Below are 25850 nucleotides of genomic sequence, written 5' to 3' on the forward strand. Positions count from 1 at the left end.
CTGCTCATTAAATGTCAAAGTGAGAACCAAAGTAGCCACAATGGATTTTTTGTGAAGGAGAGATATAAATAAATACCTTATGGAGGTAATTTAAGTCCAGTATTTTAAAACAGCATAGTTAAAGTTAGTGCACAGTAAATTGCAATGTAAAAAACTAGCTCAAATATAAGCTCCTACCTTACTATGTTCAATACACCACCTTCTTTAAATGAATAACAAAGTACTGCTGAAGTATGCAGTTACTTAACCAAATTATGATGTGCTTTTCTCCCCAATATTTCAAAAATGTATTGAAAAGGTTGAAGAGACTTCAATATCTAGTATGTGTGCCATGGTTTTAGGGCTTATTTTCTAAATGCTTTAATCAACCCCCCAACATCAAGATTCAGTTTTCCCTAAGTACCCTAAAGTTCCCTAGGAGACACTTCATTACAATTTCACCTCAGTGAAAACATGGGGAGACTTTGCCTTTTCCTGCCTAATATGGCAGTAGTTAAAGCATTCTGGAAATCTGGCTCACTGCTGTTTGCACACCCTCCTAGATACGAACGGCATCACAGACTTATGTCCTCGTAATTCCCTGCCAACTCTCACTCAAGGTCTTGTGATGATTTGCCTCTTCTGTGACTCAGCTGTCTAGCCAGACTGTGTCTAGTATCACCCCTTCTGGAGTTTTAACCATCCACAAAAGGCAAGTGAAACCTGAAGCAACAATACCACTGCACACAGCGCTGTTCTTGTACAACCTTTCTGACTTGTTCCTCCCCTCCTCTCCATCACAACTCAGCCATACTACATCCCTGCAGGGTTTCTTTTATGAGGCCCAAAGCACTGACTCGTTGTCCTGAATTTCCCCAAGTCAGAATTTTTTCCAGCTGAACTGGATGATAAATGCACAGTAAGGACCTCTACAAACACAAAACCATTCCAACAGTTACAAGACCTTATGTAGTAGAGTAGGATTTTTGCAAAGCACATGAAGATTTACTGGCTCATGGAGAAAGGCAAGAAAATTTGCTTATGATTTCTGCCCAAGGAGGTTGGATGTAGCCCCTGGCTGGCACCTTCCAGTGCACAAACCACATGTTGCACACAGTGCTGCCTGTCAATTTCTAACACTTGCATTTACCATTTTTTTAGTGAGGGAATAGGCCAGACTATAATCTTCCCATACAAGCACAAAACCTCATCTGTGTTGCTTCCTCACTCTCTCTCTTTCCCTCAGTGCACACAGGAGCATTTTTTTTTAAATGAAAACCACCCTGACAAAAAAACTTATCTCAGAACATCCCACCATGCAGAAACTGCTCTAATCTCTCCACCACCAGGTATGAAAAGTACCATAAAGACACCTCCTTTTTTCCCATTGCTTTTGTGAATGAAGTCTACGCCTAGCCCTGCTCTCCTCTTCATTGCTCTCCTTTCCTTGAAGATAGATAGTATATAATGATAATATGATGTAAAATAATTATTTTTAAGTTTCTTCAGCAAAGTAAGAGCTGAATTTAAAAACGTATTACTCCCTCAGCCTTCCAGCATTTTTCACATTGGTGATTCAAAGCATAAGTGTTCTGATCTCTCCACTAGTACAGAACACAACTTGAAAAGGAACCTTGCTGTAACTTACAATTGTGCTTCTTCAGCTTTTACATACAAGATCTTTTATGCTACAGAGGGGAAGACGATACCTTAAAAATATTCTTATTTGTCTTTTGATGTCTGTTTGTTCTGTGTTTGCAAAGATGAAAGTACCCAAATCTGTACTTATATTCCAGAAGTCTGGAACACAAAAAATGCTTGTAAATCTTCCTTAATATCCTGCTCCATTTAGTGACTGAATAATTTTTTATACACACTATTTTTTAAAAAAAACACACCATTACCTCATAAATGATTTTACAACATTAAACTATCACATTTGTGTTTATTAAATCAATTTAACACTACAGCTTCAGTGAGTAAGCTGGCTTTCCAAATCACTAAGTTAGCACAGAAAACTGCAGCCCCATAAGGGAAAAAGCAATGTGTCAGGACTTTGGAGAAAAACTGCTGAACCACTCACATTGTGTGAAAGACAAATGACAAGTCAGAGGTTTAGTTACCGCATATTTAATGTTTTTCTATACGGTCTCATTAGTGCTTTAAGATTTAACCATGAGAACGCATGAGAAACTTCAAAATTTACAGACACCGAACTTCATTTCTACCTAAGCTTTTATCACTGCTGCTTGCTCAGCACACCTTCCTCACTAATGCAATTCCCAGACAGAATGCCATCAGTACCCATAACTTGTGATGAAGACAGCAAATCCCAAGCCCTTTAGATAATCCCACTAGATCAGTGTATTAAATAAAAAAAAAATTCTACTCTTTACTTTAGAATAATTGCAGAACAATCCCTTCCCCACTGTAAGTCAAATAGGAATCGTTTGCTGTCCTTGCTTAAAAGAACAGCCAGCCCCGAAACTTTGTTATTTCTGACATGAAGTCTGTCTCCAAGTCTCAATATTATAAACTTAAGCTTGCTAAAATAATAAATTAGGAGATTCAAATACAACACAAATTAGGAATAAAAGTTAAAAAAAAATAGAATAGCAACTGTAATGTTTATGTCAAATCTACAAATACTTTCTAGTTGAGCTGTATATTTCATAAGGAAATTAAGTATTTGATCTTTGCTGACAATTACATTTGCTTGAGTGGTTTAAAAACACCACTTTTTGCAATACAAGGCCATATTCCTTTAACATTAAAACATTTACATTTTTTTTCCTCTTTTTACATACTTACTTGTTTTCTAGGCATTAGAATATAAGGACACTTTTACAGTAATTATGAAAGATAATTTTTAAAATGTATTATGTCCTACAGCACTTTGTCTTGACAAACAATTACTAGATATCACATTCAACAGAATACAAAAAGCAATTTCTATCACAAGGTTAAAATTAGTCTTTGAACAAAAGATGCTTTCAAAGCAAATCCAAATTCTCATCAGCTTTACATCAGTTTCTCTGTGAGACAGGGAAGTTAGGGATGGAAAGGAGAAAAATAAAAAAAAACCTGAAGGACATTTTAAAAATTTCTTGCTAGCGATCAGTGTGAGCACACATTTTATCAGCTTTCTGATAAAGGTCTAAGCAGAAGGACATGATTAAATTTCTGCTGTCAAAATGTATTGTGGTCAAAAACTACATCCATCAAAGGAAAGAGAAGTAGAACTTGTAGTTTTTGAAAAAATGTTGTATCTGTATGCAGACATTCGCTTTTGGATCTGGTTTTGCAGTTCAGGGTTATTGGTTGGACTGGATGATCCTAAGGGTCTTTGCCAACCTAAATGATTCCATAATTGTTGGGTCTTGGTGTTTTGATATAGTAAACTAACTAATCAATGAATGGTTGCTTTAGCTGACTGATGGGAAAAATGTTCAGTAATTGCCTTAAAACATTAATTAATTTTCACTAAGAGGTCACAAGAACAGAAAAACATGATGCAAATGATGAAATGCTAATGATTTCAGGAGAAGAGAATAAAATAAATAGAAGCACAAGGGAAAATAAAATATCTGCACTGATTGCAGCTTTTGACCTGTATCCTAAACTGATATTTCTGTACCATGGCTTCTAAGGTCCTGTGTAGATTCACAAAGGGGGAAAATGAATACATAATAAGTGAAATATAGCACTTCAGCCTATAAAGCTTACCCTTGGGACTACAGTGGATTTAGTTCATAAAAACTTAGCTTGCTTTAACAGATTAATTATTTTACAGATATCTAAAAATATTAGCCCATTTTCAGCTGTTAGGGAACATCATCCTCTAATCAGTGATCAAGACTTGTTGTGAAGTAAACGTATTTAATTGACCAAATAAAGGAGCAGCAATTCTTAAGACTTCTTTCTAGACAAGTGCTATTGAATGGTCCCATGAAAATCAAATGAAAAGGCACTTATAGAAGTGTGAGTCTAAGAAAATCAGTGAGGAAGCAACAAAGGTAAGACCCCTTAAAAATAAATACGACCCAGGAAAGAGAAGGAGGACTTGCACTACATGCTTGCAGCAGCAAGTTTGAAAGAGTCACTAAAGGGAGTCACTAAAGGAGAACACAAATTCTCTTCTTGTACTTGATGGGGAGGCCAAATTAATAGAGTTTTTTCAAACATCATCATTAGAGAAAACTCAATGTTAGTTTCTATAATATTGTTTTCTAATTGCTACACAAATTACTCTAAGAAGGCAATAGGGCAGCAGCAGTATTGGGAGGTTCCTAACAGGATGACCTAGAAGCCAAGACACACTAGGCCACAGAATGAGCTCCTCTAGAAGAAAAATAAAAGAGAATTGCAGTTCATCTCATAATTCTAACACTGCAATACTAATTGCTGCTAATTAGGCATGTAACTTCACACTGGAAAAAAGCAAAGAGGTAACTATTTATTTAAGAGACAATACTACATGCATTAAAAAAGCTCCTGTCAACAACTCTGGACACCTGTACCAAGCTCATTTATTGCCTAATTAAATATTAACATGTCCTGATAGAATCTGTGTTATAATTTTAATTACTGTTTTCTCACAGGGAAGCCATATAATCAATGTATTTCTAGCTGTTCCTAGAGGCTGTTTTGTAAAACTCCATTAATAAATTGTGAACTATCACTAAAATATTTTCCTCCAGATTTCTTTAAGTAAATCAAGACTATTATATTCTCCTAGGAGGAGGGGAGACTAGATGCCTTCCTTCAGGGGAAAAATATATGATTTCTTCAAGAATAAAAATGTTTTTACTACAATCCTATTTAAAGACTTGTTAAAATTCTTGCACAAAGAATCAACATCAGGGAGTTACAGATCACCAAAGTTATATTTAAATTTACGTATAATCCAAAATATTTTTATTGCTGGATTGAGTAATTAGGATGAGAGCCACATTACTTCCTTCAAGCATGTATTTAAATTTTCTGAAGGAGATGAATTTCAAATATTTAGGTATGTCTTGAACTGACTTACGTATTTTCTTTTTCCATTAGGATTAAGAATGCTAAATACTATAAGCATTGATAAACATTACTGTGTCTTTAGGGGTCAGAAATGCAAGGAAACAATACCAATTATATTTGGGATGTTACTTAAATATCTAAGTACAAGACTTTAAAAATATCAAATCTCCAGGTAGCACTAAATAATTTAAAGTTGTAGGAAAAGAGGTACAGGGACAGTGGAAGTATTTAAAGGACTATTTTCCTGTACGCTATTTGGGATGTTACTTAAATAGCTAAGTACAAGACTTTAAAAATGTCAAATCTCCAGCACTAAATAATTTAAAGTTGTAAGAAAAGAGGTACAGGGACAGTGGAAGTATTTAAAGGACTATTTTCCTGTACGTTCCAATGATAATCTACCCATAGATTACTACTTTGATAATTGCCTCTTGAACATTAACTTTGTTTTGAACATACTCCTTTTATCTTCTTCAAATTCCAATGATAATCTGCCCATAGATTACTACTTTGATAACTGACCTCTTGAACATTAACTTTGTTTTGAACATACTCCTTTTATCTTCTTCAATGTAAAAGTCCTCTGGAAGTCAAAGGGTCTTTCCTAAGATCAGGGATTTCAAGGCTAAGCCACATTCTCAGAGCCTGATTTTACAGAGATCTGGATAATATAAGCATGGGGATAAACAACCATGAAAATATCAGCCTGTGTGAATTTTAACTCAGCATTTGAACATCTTGTAAAAGATTCAAACCAATTTTAATTCAGCACTACATTTTAGAGAGGATCTTTAAAATAGATTTTGATTTTTAGCTGGAGGTCTCATCTACCTTAAAATTCTTTAAAAAGCCCTAGCATTTTCCTCTTTGTATTGGCTACCAGAGTAAGGACTCACATAAGAGTATGGCATGCAAACTGTTAGATTTTATGTTCACAGACACAAAAGTAGCTGAACTACTTTTCAGAACAGATTTAGGCTAACTAAAGAAAAATAAAATATTGACAACATTCTTTCAAATTACTTTTCTATGAACCAACTTGCAAGGCATCTCAAACCTTGTACTGCAAATTAAACTGTCATCCTGAATTAGTTACCATTTTTGTAATGACTAATGGGTTTTTTTCTGACTCCCGCCATCATGGAACAAACTCAGCTGGCATATTTTGATTGATTGGGACACTGCACTTCTCTGGCAGGACAGCTCATAAGAACTTGGGATAGGATGCATACATGCCAGGGAAAGCATTTGGGAATGCAAACCCTGGGTGGACCAAGCACAGGAAGAAGCAGCATGCCTGGGGCTGTCTGAGCTCCTCTGAGAGCACTGTGAGATCATCCATCAGTCAACATGAGGGGCACCACACATGGGCTCAATAATCTAGACAGAGATGGCTTTTTCCACTTGAGAGCTTCAAAGTGGAGATTTCCAGCCTGATGGGCTGATTCCGCTTTTCCAGGCTGAGCTCTTAATAAATAAACATTCAGTGTTTGCAGATGTTATACCCTCTCTGACAGGCAGAAATCCATGCAGAGAAGTGCTGAAGTGCACACAGAATTTCTATGCCAAAGGACGAGCCCTGTTTCCCATCTGCCTGGGGCAGACACAGAGGTTCCATCTCAAGTCTGGTTTTCCTCTACATTCACCTGAAGTTTCCATAGCAGTAGCTTAGCCAATGCCCATGAAAAATGACACATTCTATTGGCTTTTAAAAATCCACCCTGTGGGATATAAAGCAAATTTAATAAAGCAAAAAGATAAAAGCTCATTAAAATGTTCTTGTAAGAACTGAGAGCAGCCATGATACATGGAAATTCCTAGCAGGACCAGTCTCCTGTTTACCAACGAGGGAAAACATCATTCTAAGCCAAGCATGCCCTCTTTCATTAAATGTAGACCAGGTCCCAAACCCCAGCCCTCTCTGGAGTCATTGCTCAGGTCTGTCAGTTAAGTAAATATGCTCATCAGAGGATCTAGCAGCACACACAGATAAGGTAGATATGAAGTCCATTTCCCTTGAAATCAATAGGTAGGTGGCTGTTAGACACTATAATTGAGTCAGGGTTTCATTTGGGAATCTGTGCTAACTGTTGCCACTATTACTGTCACAGGGGTGCAAGAAAGTATAGGAGAGCTGTGGCTCGATCTCTGGCACCATTAATGGCACAGCCAGTTAAGAGCTGCTGCAAAAGGCTTACCTTACATCTCAAACCTGGAATACCAAGACTAAATCTGTTCTGAGCTAGAGAGGGCAGCTTGACTGGCAGGCTCTCTGCTTAGTCCAACAGAATATTGATTTAAAATTGGGCAAGAATTCAAAAGCCTTCTGATGCTAAATACAAAAAGACAGGGACAAAGATATTTAAGGAGGAATAAGGGGTTTAACCCCACAAGAAGTCCTTGGTTAGGGATAATTATAGTAGTGATAAATAGAACACAGGGATTGCCTTTGCCTCCTTTTTCCTACCATGGAACCATGCAGTTTAAAGCACAGGTCACTGCAAAATGTCACTAAGAAACAGGACACACCCTTTACTTCCACATGCCAGATCACAGGAGCAATCTCACTCCAAGGGCAATGAAGCCAAGTTTGCACCAGGGCCAAGGAGAGCTCCAACATCCACCATTACCTCATGCACCCAGGAACTACCGAGACTCTTCTCAGCCAAAGTTTATCCCCACATATGGAGATAAACTACACAGCACAGCCAATGCTCACTTAATGGGCAAAACAATTAAATATTAAGGCAGGCATAGACTGCATGTTTCTGGTTTTGGAGGCATTAGGGGTCTGGATTTTTGCACATCTGCTATTTTAGACAACCTTCCCCTAATGCAGCCAGTACAGAGCAGGGCAGACTTCTTTGCTGCACACCTAGAATAGGATGGATAAAATAATTTTATGCATACTCCAGTACAGCAGGAACCCACAGGATTTAAAGGGGATTTTAGAAACTACAATGCAAAACACTGTAGGGCAAATCCCAAGATGATCGACAAAATCTGGCAAATTCTTAAACTACACTCACACAAGCTAGTTACTGTAGGACTGTACTGTAGCTGTAGCATTGTTTTAATATGCAAACCAACTGGGCATTACATAAGCTCTTTCTGCCACACATCTTTTCACAACTTATATTCATATATTTTAATTTTATTTAAACATATATGCTATATATATATATGCATATTTGTCAAATAAATTGCATAATAAATTAATTTGCATAATCCATACTTTAGTGAAGTTTTTTTTTCAGTTTTGGTACTCTTTAACCCATAGACTCCTTAAGAGAAAAACCTGCTTAAAATCTGACTCACACCATTATTCTGTGCTATTCAGTGTCATTAGTGTATTAGGTCTTCTTAACTGGGCCCATTCCTGCAATTAATTTAATTTTCACAGTTCCCATCAACTCCAATATTCATTCCAATATGGTTTCACTGCCAAATGTGAGCCTTATTGAAGTAATATCTTTTTACTTGTTTTCTGTGACTAGAAGGGTTCTGAGAATGGCTAATTTCCTAAACATTGTACATGTACAACCACCAACAACCCAGCCATTTGTGAAAGAACGCAAGTTCCTTAAAAGTGTCTTCTCTTTCACTACAGCCATTCTGTTCTGCAGTAATGTAACAACCTATTTGTGAAAATACATGCGCCTACTTCTTATTTACACATACTGAATTTTATACCATGAATTCACCTTGTTTTAATTATGCGTCACTGCCTAATGATACAGGAAACAGACCTCTTCCCATCTTGATTGTGAAAACTAGCATCTCAAAAATTCTTTTCTTTTTAAAGTGAAGATAAGTTACTGCATAAAAAATAAATGAGGTATTTTTTGTCAGATGATTGGACACTGCGTACACATAAGAAATCACCAAGAGCATTGTGTGCTGGTCTATGTGCTAACCTTGAGCTGCAGTTTATCTATTGCCTGCAATTCAGGAGACAATAAGGTATTTTACCCAATCAGCTGATCAACTGAAGGAACTCAAAAGACTGAAATTGCTTTGAAATACACAGCCTTTTAGATATCAAATTACCTCTGGAACCCTCTACCCAGAAGTAACTCAAACAAAACCCATTTGAAATACTGCTTCAATATTCAAAAAAATCAATAATTTAAACCACAGGTTGAACATTTTTACTGCTTCCACAGCAGACTGTCGTTTTTTGAAATGAAAATGCTAACGGCACCAAAGGGGAAAGCTCCGGCCAGCCGAGAGATGTGTGTGCAGGCGTGGATTGGCTGGAAATGCTGCCTTACTTTTCCTCCCCCAGTTACGTTTACATAAGATCTCTTAAAATAAACAACTCTCATTTCCACCACTTGGAAAAAAAATGTTTTTCTTTGTTGCACTTGATGTTTCTGTCCTTGAGAGCTCAGTAGTATCAAGACACTTCACTGTATAAACACATGTGCTGAATGCAAATACTACATCCCCAATTATGCCATTAAGTCATATTATTTTGTATGTAACAGACACTAACATTGTGGTTTTGAATATCAGCAAGCACACTGTGAACTCTTGATTAACAGACAGAAAAACAGGAATATGGGTGATGCTGTATTCCAACATTTACAGTAGGAGCAGGAAGCAGTTCAGTGCAAGCTGCAAAAGCCAAACAGGTATGGATGTTCCACTGCCCATGATACCTGCTCATTTAGACAGAGAAATGGCTGGCAGAAAAAAGATTTCTTAAAAGACAAGGAACACACATAAAGAAGAGACCTAGTAGGAATGAGAACCCTCGAACAGGCTAGACATGGAGGATGCTGGACACAGAATCAAGTCTCTCTTCTGCAGAAATTTAACCATCGGGTATATTTTTAGCAGAGCTTGAAATATGTCACTCTGTAGAAACTGGGGGTTTTTTTATCATTTAAAATATCATTAAATCCTTGCACTCTCTGGAACTAATTTTTTAAATTTTGTTAAAGGAGGAATGCAAGAAACACAACACACCACACACCATCCAATTAAACACAAAACACACCACCCAATTAAATAAACATCACAAAACAGAGCTTATGTATCTGCAGGTATATAACTCCCAACATATAGTAAGAACAATTTTTGTTAGGGTAGCAAAGCATCACTTTTAGTATTGTAGAGAGAGGCATAAGAAAGAAGTCATGAGATTGATAGTCCTTGGTTTATCATTTTAGTACTTTACTCTCAGATATATTCTTAGTCTCTGACACGTTTTTAGAGCCTACTCTAACCATAGTGTTAAAATAGAAATGAAAATGTAAATTATAGTATGAGAGTAAAGTTGTTCAAATAAAAAACACTATGTATTTATATATAGACAGTATTATTGTGAAGCGAAAATTAAATCTACATTTCTGTTTCTAGAAAAAAGAAATTATTATATACAATTATGAATGTTCTGGTTGATAGATTTGTTCAAGTTTAACCAAGATAAATGCAGATTTTTAGTCTAGAATAAGAAATGACAAAAATATAATATAAATTTACAAAATGTGATACTCAAAAATATATACCCAAAAAATTTGGACATTTCCAGTATTCTGTTCTTCTTAAAGGCACAAAAAATTTCTGGATATCAAAAGAACCCACAAATATCAAGAGAGAAATTCATCTGAGTTTGATGAATTTCTATATTCCTATATCCAGAATATAGGAAAATAAGATTTTGTTTATTTATATGTTTGAGACCTGTGTTACATCCATGTGAAATCACCTATTTCAGGTAATCCTGTCAGTCTTTAAAATATACCTCCTACACAAGAGCAGCAGTCAACTGACCTTCTGAGATCACTGTTCTTGGCAGCAGTATAAACTTAAAACAGAATAATAAAAATCCAGTAGCAACAAGAAACCCAATATTCATCGTCTCTTCAATTCTTGCAAAGTTAGGGAGGAAAAACAAGCTCAAGTTTGTGCTGGAGTTAAGGGATTTGGGCTGTTACAGATCACCCTGGGCAGGAGCTCCAAGCACGTGCAGGAAGTGGGTTCTGTGAACTGCCAGCACCTCTTTCTGCTCCATCCCAGCACACCCGAAACAGGCAGTACAGGCTGGGGGCAGTTTTGATTCCCTCAGCAGAATTCAAGCTGTGAAGTTCATCACCACTGACAATATTTGGACAGATTTAAGACCCAGTCCAATATAGCACGGGCTGGCAGTAGGTTAATCTTGAAATACAAAGCATGGATACTCATGGCAAAGCTTGTGTTCAGAAAATAGAAGGGGTGTAGGCTTCTGGCTCTTATCTGTTGTTGCAGCTACAGCCTGGAATGGAACTACATCCCTCAGCCGGAAGGACTGATAATTCTCTTGCTGTAGCCTCTGGATGTTTCCTCTAACGATCCCAGCATCACTCCTATCTTGTCTGGATTGACTTTTGCTCAGCATGCTTTCAACCATGCCCCAGTCTCCCACAAACATTTGAACAATGCAATCAGCTGCTCCAGCTAAATCAGCTGAGAGTTATAAAGCTGAGTTTCGACATATTGAAAACACTTCAATCAATGTCACTTCACTAAACCTTCTCTATGGCTTGATATACAGATTAAATAAAAGGGTGCAAACAGGAACCCTCCTGAACTGCACAGGGAGAGAACCATCCCAGGCAATAAAGCTGAACACAGCACCCACAGCGTGCTCCTCTCACTCCATTGCTTAAGCATGAGGCTTGACAATGGACCAGGAAGATGCTTTGGGACAGACTGCATTAGGGACATTAAGACAGACCAACAAGTGCATATGAAAAAGGTTGGTAGGTTTACAACAAATTATTTCTAAAATAAGTTGGCTACTGATGTAGTTTAACAGTAGCATTGTTGCCATTCAATTTTTATTGCAGTTTGTCATGTTGCAATAGGGCTTTACACACATACATTTACTATACCATGTGAATTACTAGAAACATACTTTTCCATGTTTTTGTGATTTATTAAAGCATAAATCATAATAACATGTGCCAGAAATTCCTTTTGAAGGATATAATAAGGTAACAATTATCCTCTGAACTCCTTTCTTTGTCTTCAGAGAATAAAATGCATTAGAACATATCCATTTGCTGCCCCATGACAGAAAATGAAAGCAACTGTGAAGGTTGCACTGTATGCTTTCACTTCCTGCAGCTGGCTGGTGAAGTGAGCTTTGCTCCTGAATATGCTGTCAGAGGCAAAACCAATAGTTTTGCCAATACTTTTAAAGAATAAACCTTAGAAACAGTAGGACAAAATTAATTGAAGAGGTTTGTTTTTACATACAGGCAGATGGATGCAGAAAAATCCTACATATAAATATGAAATGTAAATTTAAAGTATATTTTATTTGAAAGAAAATTATGTACACAAGGCCTCCCTGTATGGTTTTGACTTGAATCAATATACTTCACCTTTTTCATTTTATGCAACAATTCAGAGGATCTGATTCAGGGGAATGGTAGCATTTTCTTCTGGGGAAGTATACACAGAGGAGCAACATTACAAGTGTTGTTAAAATTTCCCTCAGAGAAGGTTTAAGGCCTTTTAGATTAGCTTGTGAGTGTTTGGAGTCCTGTGTTTGATGACTGGCACAGTGAGAATGCTCTTAACGTACCATGATTTTACCCAATTATTTTTTAAGAAAAAATCATAAACTAACATTCACTACATAGAGGGTGCCACATAAAGGCATTATTAACTGTGCAGGTAAGTAGAAGGAGCAAGATCACAGGATAAAATTTGCTTTATTTGTTCAAAGAAAGTATAATTTAATCTCTCAAATTTTGATTGTTTTAAAATTCTATTTCTATGGAAGAAGAAACATACGTGTGGTTTAAATTTAAAAGAAAAAAAATGAAAACCAAGTTTCAGCAACAATCCAGAATTCATTTAATTTTTCTTGTTCTTCTAGAAAGACACTGCACCCAAACCACATACCCCAAATGCTTAGGAGTAAAAGGATATGGACCTCAGAAACAAATGTGATTACCAGGTATCAAAGTGGATATTAAGTTTCACTTTGCTCAAGTGACAACAAAACATTGTTACCAAATAAGTACCTATATACATGCACACTTTGTTTGGTTTAGCTCATGACATACAAAGAGCTATTTTGTTCATAGATTCTGCAGATGCATAACTCAAAATTACATCACAATGTCATTCGAAGACCCAATCACATGTTGTGCAATTCTGATTCTGCAGGATATTTACCTGTAAATTAACTTCAAGAAAGTCCACGTACCATGTCATTTTACTGAATGAAAAATTTAAGTCATGCTGGGCTGAATTTGATGTCTGTACTCCTGCACTGCCCAGGTCCTCTCTGCTTAATATTCCTGATCATTTCCTTTGGCTTTGGGTCAGAATCTGAAATCTAGATTTTCATTAATGATATTATAGTTATGCACAGCGTGCACATATTTTGCTCAGAGCACCATTATGACCTGCTCATACTCTGTCACATTTAGGGATGGACACAATGCCAATTAAAGTACATTCAGAATGCCACACATGATGGTTATGATGGCTGGCAAGCGTCCTTATTAACAACTATACTTTCTCAACAACACACATAAAGCAGTTCCCTGGAAACACGATCATTTTGAGACTCCACTAAATAGACCACAATACCATAATTACTGCCATGGTCAAGTCACACAGTTTGGTGAAGTTCTGTACATGAGAATTTTGATACCCTGTGTTTATCTAAAGTTCAAACTGACTAAAATAAAAGAGCACATGTCACTGCTTTTCTAATATTACATGCTTAAGCCTTATTTTATTTACAGCTTCCAGCAGCTCTCAGCTCGGTTCCTGGTTGTGCTGGCTGCCACGTTGCTGGAGAAGGCTAACAAACCCCTGCGTGTTCACATGACAACCTTTGTGCAAACGCATCCTTACTCTGTCATCTGCTGGCAGCGCGCTTCCCAGCCATGGGCTCTGCCAGTCCTTACCAGTTTGCCAATTACACAAGCTGCTTCCCAGACATCAGACAAAAATTCCATAAGACTGCTGTGCGAGCGTACCCTAATTAACCATCAGCTTAATTAGACAATTTACTGTGTAATTAGCAGGCAATTAGTCAACACCTCTCAGATCTTATTGACTGCTGTGACAGCCTTCCTTAGTCTACACATTCCCATACGCTTCCACGACCATGATCCCAGCCCTATCCTGTACAACAGCAACCCTTGCAAGGGAAGGGAAATCATATTACATAACAAGGGAAGAGGGAGAAAAATCAATATATAGCCTGTTTATTTATTGAACTGTCTTCTAGCCAAGACTTTCTTTTCTCTAGGAGTAGAAGGTCAGCTGCTAACAAAGAAACATTCAGCTATAACATTAGCTTACGTCTTTTTCACTTGTAATGTGGTTAAGGAATTTAATTTTTTTTCTCTTATACTGCACTAAATTATCAAAGAAGTTAGGCAAGTAGAAGTTAAAGAAAAAACCCTAAAATTTACTAACATATTATAAGTTTAAATATATGTTCTAGAACAGTGAAAAGGTGGTGATAGCTGCTTTTGAGACCTATAGCTTGCACTGTAATTAACTGCTTCATAGTCTAAAATGCACCAGGAAAATCAAAATAAAGTATAAAATGTCAATACTCAATAATAATTTAATAGCATTAGTGTAATTCAGTAGAAGTAATTTTTGAAGTAGTATCAAGTCCTCTACACAAATCTGAAGTTGTATGTCCTTATAATACAAGATGTGAGAAATTACAATTAAAGACTAATATAACATGGACATTAAGGGATTCCTAAAAATGTGTGTTCCTTTTTCCTTTTTCTATAGACTGAAAATTGGATTTTGCAATTAGCATTGACAAGAGCTTTTTGGATAATTCTTAAAGTAGTAAATTCCAAAGTTCACAGAATGGATACACTTGGGTCCTCCTGGAATTAACAACACAGGATTTATTCACAAAAATCCTACACTTCCTGACTGAAGGATAGAATCCCACAATCGCTATTGTAGTTTAAAAAATCGGTAATTCTCTATCACAAACAACGATGAGAAATGTTATTTAGAATACACTCACATACATATTTGGCTTACTAATAGGTATTTTAACATAAGAACCTGTCAGTTTTTTTAAACATATGGGGCTTCATTCTGCTTTTGCAACAATGTCAATCAGAAATAAATGCAATTATATCATCATGAGATTCAAAAAATCAGCTCTTTGCTTTCTTAACTTCTTGTGTGGGCAAATCAGATGTTGAACACAGCCTTATCCTTTTAATTTACCAAGTGGGAACTCAAGACCTGAGATAACCCAAACACTTAAAGAGAATTGTATCACCTGTACATAGAAGCTACAGTGGTATAACCAAAAATTCCTTGAAAAATGATTAAGCTAAACCCTGTAAACTCATGTGTGGAAATGATACCAGTTCAGAGATACTTCATTTCAGCTAATGTCTGCAAAATTCCTAACACGAGCTGTACAGCACCATGAATATGCTTGACACCGATCTCAGTGTCCCTGTAAAGCCAATTTGGGGCCACATTTCTGCAAGCATCTTTCAAGACTGCATGGTCCAAGCGGGAATCTTGGGGCAATGGCTGCTGCATGAGGTGCCTTCAGGTCTCTGCAGCCTGTGGTGCAGAGCAGAAAAGCAGCCACCCCACAGCACTGCCCTGCCGCGTGCCCAGCGGGAGCAGAAGCCAGCAGTGGCTGCAGGGCAGGAGCCCAGCGCTGGAAGCTTCTCCCCAAGGCATCTGCAGCCTCAGCATTCCAGTGGGCACGGCTGGGGACACCAAGGGACACCCAGGCTTTGGCACAAGCCAGCTTTGGCCACAGCAGTGAATGCAGGCCTCAGCAAAGATGCTGAAATGTAAATCAGAGCAACTGAATCATGACAACCACTCTTCCTTCATTCCACTTCAGTATCTCAGTAGGCCTAGACTGAAGTCTAGATGGTATTCTGGATTAATTTTTATAATTACAATGTGGAAATGAGGGAAAAAACCTGAACTCTGACATGTGCACTTAATTAAATAGGAAGAAACAAAAAGCCAATGACTTGACAGAAGAGAAACTTCTGAATTGTATATTGACAAAATAAAGATTTCATTTTTTCCTGAACGTCTGTGGTTAGCTATTGTAACAATTTTAAAAAATAGGGAAGCTTGTAATTTATGCTGAAACTTAAAGATGTTAAGTATGGCTTTATGCTGTGATTGTCTTAGGTGTTTTAAATATAACTACTAAGACAAATATCCGACAATCTTTTCTAATGAATTATAAAATATATTAATGCCACTTAAGAAAGTTAGATGCAGTTGGTTGGCACAAAATGAAAAGGTTTGCAACAAATCTGAATTGAGCATGGAAAATACATGAAAATTCTAAATTTCAGAATTACACTTGCCAATTTCTAACTTACATTCAAACTGTCTTTTTAGCTGAATTCCTTCCAGACAAAAAATTATATGAGCCATTTTCAAGATCACCAACAACCTCCCAAGGACATACAAAACAACCACAGAAAAATGTAGCTGAATGATATTTTACACAAGCCTGTTACATATTTGCTTTTTTAGAATCCTGTTTATTCAGGATGTGATATTCAAAAATGTGGAGTACTTCAGATACAGTCAACTGCAGATCCTCAGATTTGGAAAATCATGCATGTGTGCTTTCCTTGTCTCTCTCTTCATAAATATTTGCAGGTATTTTCAGAAGAACGAGGTAAACAAAGCAAAATTAGTGAAGAGCAAAACAGCTTCTCCAGTACAAAAAGAAATACTGTTCTGATTTTTCACCAGTGTAAAATTTGCATCCATTTTGTTTGACTGACTGGGTAATAGTTGCACTATGAATAGAAATTATGTCCTCTCTCAAGTACTGGTCACTATCTGAACAGCACATATTATGCTGAGCAGGAATGAACACTCCTACTTTTGGAAGCTGTTTTTTACATAAAGGCTTATGTAGCAAAATCCTCAGTGTTGCAGTCTGTATGCTCCTTCAGAATTACACCTGAACTGCTCCTCAGTTATGCCAATCTAATTGCACTATAAGTTTCATTACAATACACAACAGTTTTCAGACTAAAAAATACCTTAAAGACTGATTTACAAGTCTTTTATACATAACCTGCCTGAAATATTCAAGCTCAAGATTCATGTTCACACTTACACTTTGTATATGTATATGCACCCTGGCCACACTGTTTTAAACCAGACGCCAGAACGAAAAGACAGGAAAAGAAACAACCTCTAAATACTGTGTAAAAAAATCTCCAGATGAATAGAAACCAAATACTTTAGCCATAGCTGAGGATCCTGCAGCCTACCAAGAACCAATTTTAGACATATATTTGGTTTTACCTTTGCTGCTAGCTTTGTGTGCAGCTCTGTGGAAGGTAAACCATTGCCAGCTTAGACTTTGTGGAATTCATGCCACGAGTTCAAGGCAGAAGTTCCAGCCATGCTCACTCTGCTCCATGAGGGTGAATGGCAGAAAAAGTGATAACATGGGAAGAAAACTGCTGACCCTCTGTTTGTAAAAATCTGTCCTTCAGCACAGATGAGGTTTTCTGACTCAGTGTGCAACACCCCTGCATGACAGATCTCTCTGTCTTCCACTGATGAATTGTCACATTGTGCTCCACGCCTTGAGGTAACAGACTTCTCCATGAGAGACTCCGTACAGAAAAGAGACTCCCACTACAGAAGAAGTGCAGCATTTCTGTGATATTTAATGCTACAGGAAGAGTGGGACTAAACATTTCCCCAGAGGTTTAATTTTTTATCATGAACTTGTAAGTAGTTTTTAATTTCTAAAATAGTAAACACAATCACAGAGAGAGAGAGAGAAACTTTTTACAGATTGTTGCTAAACTCTTGCTTTAAAAATGCACTTTGTTATCTTCAGCATTTGAAATATTAATTAGTCAAAATAACCAGAATTAGTGATGGCAAAACCAGATTTTTGAATGGCTCAAAGTGCCTCATTTGCAAATTCACTGGTGTCAAGATGCACACCTGCACCAGTTTAAGGTGGGCATCTACCTGGTGCAGACTTCAGCTGCGGTAGGAAAAGCTTTGGCTTGCCAATAATGACTTTGTTAAAGCTCTCAGTCCTGGGATCTTTGGTCTTTCACTGTGTTCAAGCTGTGCTACACCTCTCCAGAAGGATTCTTCCAGGGTGAAGATATGCCAAACCCCTACATCACTAGTAGTATGGATTGAGGAACAAGAACAGTTAAATGCAGTCCTTTCCAGCTCCTCACACAGCAATTTTGAATCTTTTGAAGTTATTTGCATACAAAGAAGTCTCCAGTCTTCTTTAAATGGGGTATGGTGAAACTAAGTAGAGAGATGAGATCTGATCCTTAAGTTGAACACATCATAGAAATAGTTTTGCTCATGGAAAAAGGAGGAAAGTCTATTTTCCTGCTACTTAGATTCACATAATTATTTGTTCCTTTTTTATAGCTAAATAACACATTTTCTGTAAAAAACTAAAATGGCATAACTACAGCATTTTAAAAGATAATAATTACATTCCACAGCACTTCTCTAGCATAGCCTTTTACTTCTGTTAAACGCTGTTGCTTTTGTGCACTGATCCAGAAATACAAAAATTATGAAACAATAAAGACTGGATTTCTTACTAAATTTTTTTCAGAAATATCGAACAAAATGAAGGATATAACTCCTAAGTATACAAAAACCAATAATAATAATTTTAAAACTTGTACAAGAAAATAATTTAACTTAAGAGTGTTGTGTGCTAAGGAATCTCATAAAATGCTCATTTTTCTGTTCAAAAATGTAGTTAATAAAAGTTGTTTAATGCTGTTTAGTAGAAAGGCAAACAGTCCCTTTTATATTTGACATTAACAATCTGATCATTTGTCTCCCCAAAGAAAGCCCATACAGCTTTCATACAGACCACACAATAAAGAATAGTAATATTTCTGTTTACTGAGATATCAACTGGCATTTCGTTGCAAGTCAATGGTCTATCTTTGCTACAGCATACTAGACCTCAATCTGGCATCTACAAATGTCAAGAGTATAAAAAAAAAAATTATAGGATGGAAATCAAAAGCATGTTCTAAATTCCTAAAAACCAAACAAAGTTCACCTAGACATATTTGCTGCAGAAATCAGTACAATATTCAGCTGTCAATCTTGAAAAACAATGAGGGAGCGATGCTGTCAGTAGGACAGGATAATAACATTTCAAGCAGATGTTCAGGCGGGGCTCTAATTCTCACTGAACTCCCTTGGTAAGCATTTAATTTCTTTATCATATGCAAGCTAGGCAAATTGTACTTCATCAAAACTGTATTGTGAAATATTAATATTTCATATTATAGCAAAACTCCATAGAATAACCTTTGTCATATTAAGAACATCAGAATTTCAAATGTCATGGTTCTGCATTTTAATGCATCTTAAATAGCTTTTTGGCTTGGCACCATAAATTATAACTAGCTTAATCTAAATTACTATGCTGTAATATCATACAAAAATATACATTTTGTAATACAGATTCACTTCTGTGAAATACTAATGTTATGGAAAACAATGCATCATTGTACTATGATTTTTTACCACCTTCAATTATGAAGCAAGGTGCACACAGTGCAAATGTACAGAGAGAGAACTAGCTGGAGCCTGAATATGTATATTGTAATAACAGCACATAGAAATGCAATATATACTGGGCAAATTAATTAATTCTCTGCCAGCAATCATTTTTATTTAGAAATTGTTCTGAAAAAACTATTGTAAAATCTACATCTGTAAACTGCATAAACATATATTATGGCTAGAAAGTTTCCTCCGCTATGGTTTAGTTCAGATTTAATCTAGTTTTAATTGCAGCTTTGTTTTTAAAATCATCCACAGAACTTGCTCCATATGTAATGAAAAAAATTAAAAGATTAAAAATGAAGTTAGTCTGCATGTTGATTTCTGCTGGTTCTCATAATAAAGGCGACTGTTTCTGCATTATTGAAAGCGACAGCATCACAAATCAATGCATGTCACAACAAAATAAAGACAGATGTATCTGATTAATCAGAATTAAATTTTAGAAGTGAAGGAAGCATCTAAAAATCAAAGCAAACATTTCTGCTAACCCAGTTGTTTTTTCATCTTTCTAAGCAGCCTGTACAATGCAGTGAGAGAACAACAAAGCCTGAATTCAGCTGATAAACCCCTAATTTCTGCTATAAATTCCTCACTGTGATAGTGAATGTAGCATAGGGATGTTCACACCTCATGTAACATTTGACTTATTTTGATACAATGTTTATACAAACTTTCTGATTTCAGGTTTTAATACAAATTTTGTGTTCTAAACAATATTCACTAAGAAATTCTTAGTAAATAAACCAGCTCACTATAACACATCTCCTAAAACTCTCCCACTCACAGTTATGTGTCTAATTAATGCAGTATGTGTCATTCTGCGTGTAGTTTTCTGTTCATCTAAGCTCTAAAAGAGGTAATAATTGGTATCCATTTATTGTGGACTATATGATATGCAGCTCCCCCATTTCCCTTCAATACCTTGCAAACAGAATTTACAAATAACGTTGCTGCATACAGTTATCTGAACAAGACAGAAATACTATTTGAACCAACAGAGCAATGAGCTATTGATCCTGCAGTCAAAAAGGGAAGACATGAATGTAGAAAAACGTGTGTGAAGAGACACTTCTATTTTGCTACCATTTGTCTTTCTAGTGATTGTCCATTTCAAAAGCAGTTATTCCTTTTTCTGGAAGAAATCAAATTAGTTGATACTAAAGCAGCTGTGCAAAGATGCTTAATTTAATAAATAAAATTCTCCTAGTCACCATCTCCCTCCCAGGTACCTTCAGACACATATAGGTACGATCCCCTGTGATTAATATTTACCCTACACTATAATATCCAGCACCTTCTAAAGTATGTAGACAGCAGTATATTTCAAAGTATAAATACCCTGAAGGAATTTCAGCTATTTCTTACGTTAGCTTTTTTGTAGGTTTCAACAATAGTACAGTAGTATGCAAGAACAAACTTTGCTGAATCATTCCCAGTTGAAATGCTTACCCTACAAACAGAAAATGCTACAAAGGTTGTCATGAAGACAATTATGAGCCAGGTATGTGGGTGTTTAAAAAGGGAGTGAGCACGGCACCAAACTGCTCTCTGTGCTATCTCCCCGTGGGCAGCATGCAAAGCTTTCAAGGTGAGGCCAAGACACAGGAGGATTAAAACGACTAGGGGAGAAAATTATGGTCCAAAGGCTGAACTCCAGCACTGTTACCCAACAGCTCCTCTGTACAAAGCAGCACATGGGCTGCAGGGATCCCTGGCCTTGTGTTTTAAAAGAGCTTTCTGTGCTAGATGATGGAAAAGAGAAAAGAAGTAACTCATATGAAATAAATCCTGTGTTTTACGAGAATCACAGCTCTCCAGCCTGACTCTTTTTATCTCTATCCTTAGGTTTTCTTTCTTCCAAGATTTATCATGCTTTTCTCTCTGACCTTATTCCATCACACTGTAGTTAATGCATGGAAATTTGTGATTTGTATATGCTTTTCACCTCCTATATGTCACTCATATTTAGCCAGCATCAGTCCCTTTTGCTGAAGTGCCAAAGAATGCCCATGGTAAGCAGGGAATTCACTGGTTTCCCCTACCAGTGTCTGAATACAGTGGCATTGGTTCTGGAAAAGGGAGAATTTCTGCTGCTGCTAAGTTCCCCATGGCCACAGAGGCAGGTTTTTTTTCCCCTACCAGTGTCTGAACACAGTGGCAAATTCAGTCATTGGTTCTGGAAAAGGGAGAATTTCTGCTGCTGCTAAGTTCCCCATGGCCACAGAGGCAGGTTTTGGTTGGCAAATCAGAAGGAAGCCCATCAGTTAAGTCTTACCAGGACAGATAAAATGAGGAGACAAGGGAAGAACACAGAATCCTACTTGTACCACATACAATCAAGGCTGAAGTGGAAAAGCTTCAGCTGCCAAAAACTGTGTCTAGCAAGCTCTCTCCCTTCCCAGAAGCTCTTCCACTCTTGGGAACTGTACTGTCCGGGGAGCTGCTCCCCTTCCTCCCACCAGCTCTGCAGGCTTAGATCAGGAAATCTTTGCTCTTGATCCTGCTGTGTAGTTTGCTTTGACTAGCTGACAGGGCAGGACAGCTCAGTCTGAAATCCCCACTTTTGGTACCACAGCCCAAGACAGCATTCTGCTCCCTGCTGAAAACTGTACAAGATTTATCTCTACATAATCAGAAGCTAAATTAGCAAAATAGTCAGCACATTATGGCAACCTATAATATTTCAAACTCTCTACCAACAACTTGTTCTAGCATTAAGTCAACAAGAGCAGTCTTTCCATAATATTCAGTTCATATAAGAACTGCTGTAGCCTACTGAGCTTTTCTTCCCATTTGAACTGATTATTTTTGAAGTATTAAGTACCATGTTACTCTGATAAATAAAAGCAATTTCACTTCTGCAGCACCTCTCAGCCAAGCATCTCAAATCATGCCACAAATACACCTGTGGGAAGTGCAGTACTAGGAAGAACACAATAACAGAAAAACTAGGCAGCACTTGGGCGGGACACAGTTCTACTAGACACAACATGAGTCAATACCAGAATATTAGAAGGAAGCTTAAGCAGAAATAACAATCACTGAACTAGAATTCACTAGATAACACTTTTCTGAACTTACTAACTTAAAAAATACCTGCAATATATTATTGCAACAAATACTTTAAAAAAACTTGAAAGCTCTTTATCTGAGTCACACCTCCAGAACATGGCATCCAGTGGAAGACTTTGCAGTCGCCATTTCAGAAATGACTCACAGTCTGCTGCTTAGTATAGCACCAACATCACTTCCTACAACATGCATGTCTTTCCTCCTGAACTCCCACCCAAGCTGGAACTCAGCCTGTGTCTGTTTAGCTCTCGAGATGCACAGTAATCAACGTGCAGTCTGGCAGGACTGCCAGCATACCAGCAATAAAACTGATAAAAAAATAAGTCTCAGTACTTGCTATGGGTTGGCTGTAGCCTAGGCACTGAATAATTACAGCTGATGGTATGTTATACATGTAAGTCAGTTGTAAACATACTTGTATGACTTATGTCCTAAAAAGTGTTTCAATAAGAAGCACTGGGAAGTAGATTGGAATCTCCACTGCAATCCAGATGAACACTTACTTCCTCAGGGCTACCTCAGGTGTAAGAGACAGAAGGATCCAGCCTTACATATTTTACAGTATCCTGCAGCAATACAGCATTTTGTTCTTGACCTTCCCCATACTAGAGGGGCACCCAGTACAGTTAATTCACCTATGATACTTACCCATGGAAAGGTGGAAGAGAAACAAAGAGAAACAAATCCACCTTCTCTATTCTGCTCCATCCACCAATACAGTTAACTCACCTATGATAGTTACCCATGGAAAGGGGAAGAGAAACAAAGAGAAACAAATCCACCTTCTCTATTCTGCTCCATCCACCAGTACCTTGATCAGTACCTATATTCTATATCCTTCCTCTGAACCAAGAATAAAAGGCCCTTGTATCCAAATTAAATTCAAAAGCTTACTTCAGACCACACTACTCTGTTACTGGTTAACAATACATTGCCATCACTCACACTGTTACTCAGGCCTATGTTCAAGGATTCACCTTTTCTTCCTCTCTCCACAAGTCGAACTATATCTACATCTCAGCTCAAAACCTGTTTCTTTTCTCTGTGATCTGTTTATCAAAGCTGTTATTTTCTTTCACAGTCCAAACTTCTTGCTCAGTTCCACTTCACCATTTTGAATGCAGCAGGAAGTTGCAATTTTCCTGAATTCAAACCAGCAATTACACACATAAAACTATACAAAATGCTTTTTTTTAAGGTGCCACACTGAGCCATAGGCTTCAAGACTTAATTCTAACTCCTTCCTCCTCCACTACATGTTACTGAAGGTTGATGTCACTGTGTCCTCCTCTCCATAGGCTCGGTTTTATCCTGCCTCAATCTTTCTCTTCCACTTCCCACCCAGCCTCCCCCTTGCAGCCACATGATCACACTGCAACTGCACCTCCAGTTCAATGGCTTATCTTGGCAGCCTCTGGCACAGAATCCGCCCTTCATGAGTTATGTGACAAAGCTGTTACTCATTCCCTGTACATTCTGATCCTTCACAGAAACATTTTCACTGCAGTATTTTAAAAAAACCTATTTTTTCACTTAATAGTTACTAATATTAGAAGCTGGGGCAATATAAGGGAAGAATGGAACAACAAACATAAAACCAGAAATTGTGTCATTGCACTGTGGAAAGCTCACAGGCTAGTTGAGCTATACAATGCATCACAACCATTCCCTGCTATTTTATGCTAGTTGGATGTAACATTCCCCAAAGATTCACATTTTTCAATTATACAAAGATATGGCTACATGCAAAATACACATAAAATATTAAAAAATATTGAAATATTTCCTCACCTTATCCAGGGAGAATGTCTTAGTGACAGCAAAGCCCCATCCAGCTTCAAATGCTCTTCGAATCATTGAAGAACTAGTAGTAGGGGTTGCACTGGCAAGGCCAAAAGGATTGGGAAACTTCAGTCCAGCCATTTCTACACTGATATCCACTAAATCTATAGGAGTATAGAAGAGAGGTAGTTCTGGAACTGTAGAAACTGCAACACCATATAAGGACTGTAAAAAAACAAACAAACAACAACACTAAACCACTGAATATTTTTTATGATCTATTTTTATACAATTTATTATTAATCCTTATAAGAGAATAATTAATATATAATAACACAAAGTTTAATTCTAAGTATTTGCATTCAGACTTGCAATTCAGCAAAACATACAAACACTCACCTATGTAACATCTTCAGCCCAAACAGTCTTCATGCTGAAATACTATGCTATGCCAGAAATAACACTGACAGTAACAAAAATAATGAAGAAAAAGTTACTTTACACCCTGTACTGATAAGCCTGGTTAAGTCCAAAGGTTTGTTCAGCCTTTCTGAAGAGCCATCTCTATTCCCTACAACAGTCAGTAATAGTGAGATTGAAAAAACCCAGGGTATGCAGACAGACCCTTTCCAGCTCTCTTCTAAGGTGCCAATCTATAAAAAGTGTAAGAAATGTGAAAAATGATGGAAAGCATCACGTGGAGGATCACTCAGCCCTAACTCTATGTATTCTGAACCTTTTCCCCCCACTTTGAAAGATTTTTATACAGCCTACACAATGGTGTACCTATGCAAAACTAATGTTGGGTTTATACTTAATTGTAGTAGTATGAATATACTTCAAGACTGAAAAAAGTTAGTGTCTGATTGCCATCAAAAACATCATACACATTATGGCTGTGCCACCACAGTGACTTTTGTTTTCATTTGAAAGGGTCTTTTCTCTGAAGAGTGAGTGAAAAGCATTGAATGTATATGTTATATCTAATAATAAAAAAATTGCAGAGGGAAAAGCTTTTTCCATGTATGGATATTGAACAGCTGTGGTGGGTGGAATTTAAATCTTTGTTCAAGGAAATGGTTGACTCAATAAGATCACAAAGAAACAAAGCAGGAACTTCTAATACAGAGAAGCTCTACACTGTCTGTGTTCCTAGTAAGTCACAACTAAGAGCACAGCAGTTTCTTCTGTCTTTAAAGACTTTTTTCAGCAGGACAAAAAGAACTAGTACTTGATGTTTGGAGAAGACTTTCTGTAGCAGACTAAAAGCCTCAGCCACTCAGGAATTGCTGCCTTTTGGGTTTTTGATTTTCCTTAAGGAACTTATTTAATCATTTTTTACCCATGAAAACTAAAAAAGCACAGATGGGATGAGGAGTTTTTCAGGGTTTTTTGTG

At 37.1% G+C, this 25850-nt stretch overlaps 1 protein-coding gene across 2 annotated transcripts in view; it reads right to left on the reverse strand.

Annotated features, from left to right (window-relative positions):
• DPYD (dihydropyrimidine dehydrogenase) overlaps positions 1-25850 on the reverse strand; it is a 348037-nt gene that overhangs the window by 136254 nt on the left and 185933 nt on the right. For both annotated transcript variants that reach the window (XM_039718169.1, XM_039718162.1), the window contains exon 13: positions 24463-24678. In XM_039718169.1, the coding sequence (XP_039574103.1) occupies positions 24463-24678 (216 nt within the window). The remainder of the gene's footprint in view (positions 1-24462; positions 24679-25850) is intronic.

The sequence above is a fragment of the Passer montanus genome, unplaced genomic scaffold, assembly GCF_014805655.1.
Source record: "Passer montanus isolate IOZ18808 unplaced genomic scaffold, ASM1480565v1 scaffold103, whole genome shotgun sequence".
NCBI lineage: Eukaryota > Metazoa > Chordata > Aves > Passeriformes > Passeridae > Passer > Passer montanus.